Below are 3,369 nucleotides of genomic sequence, written 5' to 3' on the forward strand. Positions count from 1 at the left end.
TTTGTCCGTGATTGGATTCAACAAAATTTGGCTTTGTCATAACTGCTTTTCTTTGGATGACTCCATAACATTCAGCTAGCTTAGTGGTTTATATTTAGATTTAGTTACTTATAATCAAGCAGTGTGAGTTGTGTTCAGGATAGATCTATGATTTTCCAATTATGCTGTGAATTTAATTAATTATATATTAATTTATATTCCGTAATAGAGAAGTTTGATTAGTAAGGGTGTATTCCTGAAAATCTAATAAACAAGGATACCGCAAAATGAAAAGGCAATATGGAAGATAGAAAACAATGGCTAGAGGTGTTGGAATGTCCATGATGTCCACTCGTTTATAACTAACTAATTTGATTTGATTAGATTAGCTAATGACGTTTGAAATAAGACGATAGTATAGTATTACAACTCAAAAGTATATTGCTATAATGAGTTCATGTCTGTGGCACGTGCCTCTTTTTGGCATATATATACCATATCATCATCCTGTTAAATTAAACAAACGAGGTTTTGATCACAAATTCTGAGACACTCCCAAACTATGAAGCTTTGTAACCTATTAAAGATGCTCACCAAAGCATTTTGAAATTTATTTCACTCAGTACATGAATAGAAAAAAAGGTTTTGTTGTTTTTTGTGCAATTTTTTGCTGTTATTTATATTTTTGTTTTTTATATTTTTACATTCTAACTTCTGTTTCGTCCCCTCTTTTTTTATAAAGGAAGCTCTTCTTTTTCATTTCATTTTTTGGCTTTGAAACCATAAATTCTTTCTTCCAGTACTTTTTTACAAGTGCAGAATTAGACCATGAGTAAGCAACCTTTCATATACCATTTATATGCTATCTATTATCCCGGATACAAAGACCTTTATCTCTGTTTCATTCCTAAGTTATTCTCTCGTTCTCTCTATGGGATTACTTATTGAATTAAAATATGTTATTACTGTCCCATTAAATAACTGTGACAAATTTAATAGATGCCTTCGGACACTTTGCCCGAGTTTTTTTAAATATTTTCTAATTGTATTTCCTTGTTAGAGTTTTATTCATTCGTTTATACGATTTCATTAATGTATATATAGATAATAGTTGGATCTCAAAGCCTTGAGGTAGTATCGAATACAGGGTCGGCTTGAACAAATTTTTGGACTTCGCATTTGCGAATGCATCATCCGATGGGATGATACATTGTCCCTATCCTTTGTGTGGGTTCTGGCTTTTTCAAACTAGAGAGGATACCTACGATCATCTACTGTTAAAACCGTTTCCTGCTATGTATACCTTTTGGTTACATCACGGGGAGAGACACGTAGGAGAGAGATCTACTGAGACACAAGAAGCTGACCCAGATAGCGTCTACCGAGATCCAATGTGCGACATGCTTCATGAGGCATTCAATTTGCCAGGTTTCATTCCCAATGAAGAAGACTCAGGCAACATAGATTCTGGGGGGGACACCGAAGAGTTGCCGTATCTGTACAGTGAACCTAGTCAAGTGGCCCGTAATTTTGATGAGCTGCTTCAGGATGGAGAGCAGGAATTGTATCCGGGATGTGCAAAATTTTTGAAGCTGGCTTTCTTAGTGAGGCTATACCATATAAAGTGCCTGTGCGGAGTGAGTAACAAGGCTTTCGGAATGATACTAGAGCTACTGGGTGAGGCCTTTGAGCATGCAAAGATTCCGGCCTCACTGCACGATGCGAAGAGGATCATACGAAAGCTCGGCATTGCGTACAAGAAGATAGATGCATGTCCGAATGACTGCATGCTATATCAAGGCGGCGACCAAGAACTATCTAGATGCAAGCGATGTGGGACCTCGAGATGGAAGCAAAAGACTAGGAGGAATTCCATTGTCCGGATCAATATAGACGTTAAGAATAATGGGAAGCCGCAGGCAGCGAAGGTTCTTCGTTACTTTCCCCTTGTTTTACGACTGCAGCGGATGTTCATGTCCAGTAAGACATCGACTGACATGTTCTGGCACAAGAAAGGTCCTAACTCAGATGGTTTTTTGAGGCATTCAAGGGACGGAGAGGTATGGAAGGCATTTGATAGAAGATATACTGACTTCAATGGCGATCCATGCAATGTTCGCTTAGCCTTAGCTAGAGATGGCTTTAATCCCTTCGGAAATCTCAACTCAAGGTACTCGATCTAGCCCGTGATCCTCATCCCCTATAACCTATACCCATGGATTTGTATGAAACCCATCTCTGTCTTGCTGTCTATGATTATTCTCGGTCCCAAGATGCCTGGTAATGACATAGATGTCTACCTACAGCCCTTGATAGATGAGTTAAAGTAGTTGTAGGGTCGTGTTGATACGTACGACGCTAGCGAGAAAAAATATTCAAGATGCATGCTACGTTGATGTGGACAATCAGTGATTTTCCAGGGTTGGGCAACTTATCTGGGTGGAATACGTACAGTGGGAGAGCTTGTCCTACATGCAACTTGGATGCTGAGCCTAAACGACTCACCTTCAGTCAGAAATGGTATTTTATGGGTCATCGGCGGTTTCTGAGTCAAGGCCACATATTTCGACAGGACCAGGTTAGATTTGATGGCAATGTAGAGGTCAGAGGTCCCCCTGTAAAATTTTCGGGTGGAGATATTTTGAGACAGTTGAATAATGTGCATGTCAAGGTTGGCAAGGTGCAAACGGTTGCCGGTAAAAGAGCACGCGGACTATAGGTTGCATTACAAGATGAGTCTCCTTGGAAAAGGAGGAGTATATTCTTTGAACTACCATATTGGAAATATAATTTATTGTGTCACAATCTAGACGTAATTCACATAGAGAAAAATGTGTGCGACAACATAATGAACACGATACTGAATGACAGTGGTAAATCCAAGGACAACCTCAAAGCCCGAAAAGACCTCCAGTTGATGGGAATTAGGCATGAACTCTGGCCTCGGAAAGATGGAAAGTATATATCCCACTGCAATATTCTCCATGTCGAATTCACAGAAGGACATCTTTCTTAGGAATTTAAAGAACGTGGTCTTCCCAGATGGTCATTCGAGCAACATATCTCGCTGTGTTGACCTACAGCAGCGAAAACTATCCAGCTTGAAAAGTCACGACAACCACACTCTCATGGAACATCTTCTCCCAATTGCATCAAGGAATGTATTGGAAGCCCCAGTGGCAGTCATCCTGGCTGATTTCTCAACTTTCTTTTGACGACTATGCAGTAAATCTATAGACCCTCAACAACTTCCTCTCCTACAGGAACATGTTGTCCTCACTCTTTGTCAACTGGAGATAATTTTTCCACCATCTTTCTTCACAGTCATGGTACACCTAACCGTGCATTTGGTCGAAGAGTTACGCCTAGGGGGCCCAGTGCATTATAGGT

At 39.9% G+C, this 3,369-nt stretch overlaps 1 protein-coding gene across 1 annotated transcript; it reads left to right on the forward strand.

The window, feature by feature from the left end:
- The first annotated feature begins 1,181 nt into the window (after nucleotides 1-1,181).
- On the forward strand, nucleotides 1,182-2,162 carry LOC112701603 (uncharacterized). The gene has a single exon (XM_025752343.1). It carries the CDS (start codon nucleotides 1,182-1,184, stop codon nucleotides 2,160-2,162), a length of 981 nt encoding a protein of 326 aa, XP_025608128.1.
- The last annotated feature ends 1,207 nt before the right edge of the window (nucleotides 2,163-3,369 follow it).

Source organism: Arachis hypogaea, chromosome 7, assembly GCF_003086295.3.
Source record: "Arachis hypogaea cultivar Tifrunner chromosome 7, arahy.Tifrunner.gnm2.J5K5, whole genome shotgun sequence".
NCBI lineage: Eukaryota > Viridiplantae > Streptophyta > Magnoliopsida > Fabales > Fabaceae > Arachis > Arachis hypogaea.

Bases quoted from the DNA above. Each gene is read 5' to 3' on its own strand.
- LOC112701603 (XM_025752343.1), top strand. From the start codon at position 1,182: ATGATACATTGTCCCTATCCTTTGTGTGGGTTCTGGCTTTTTCAAACT.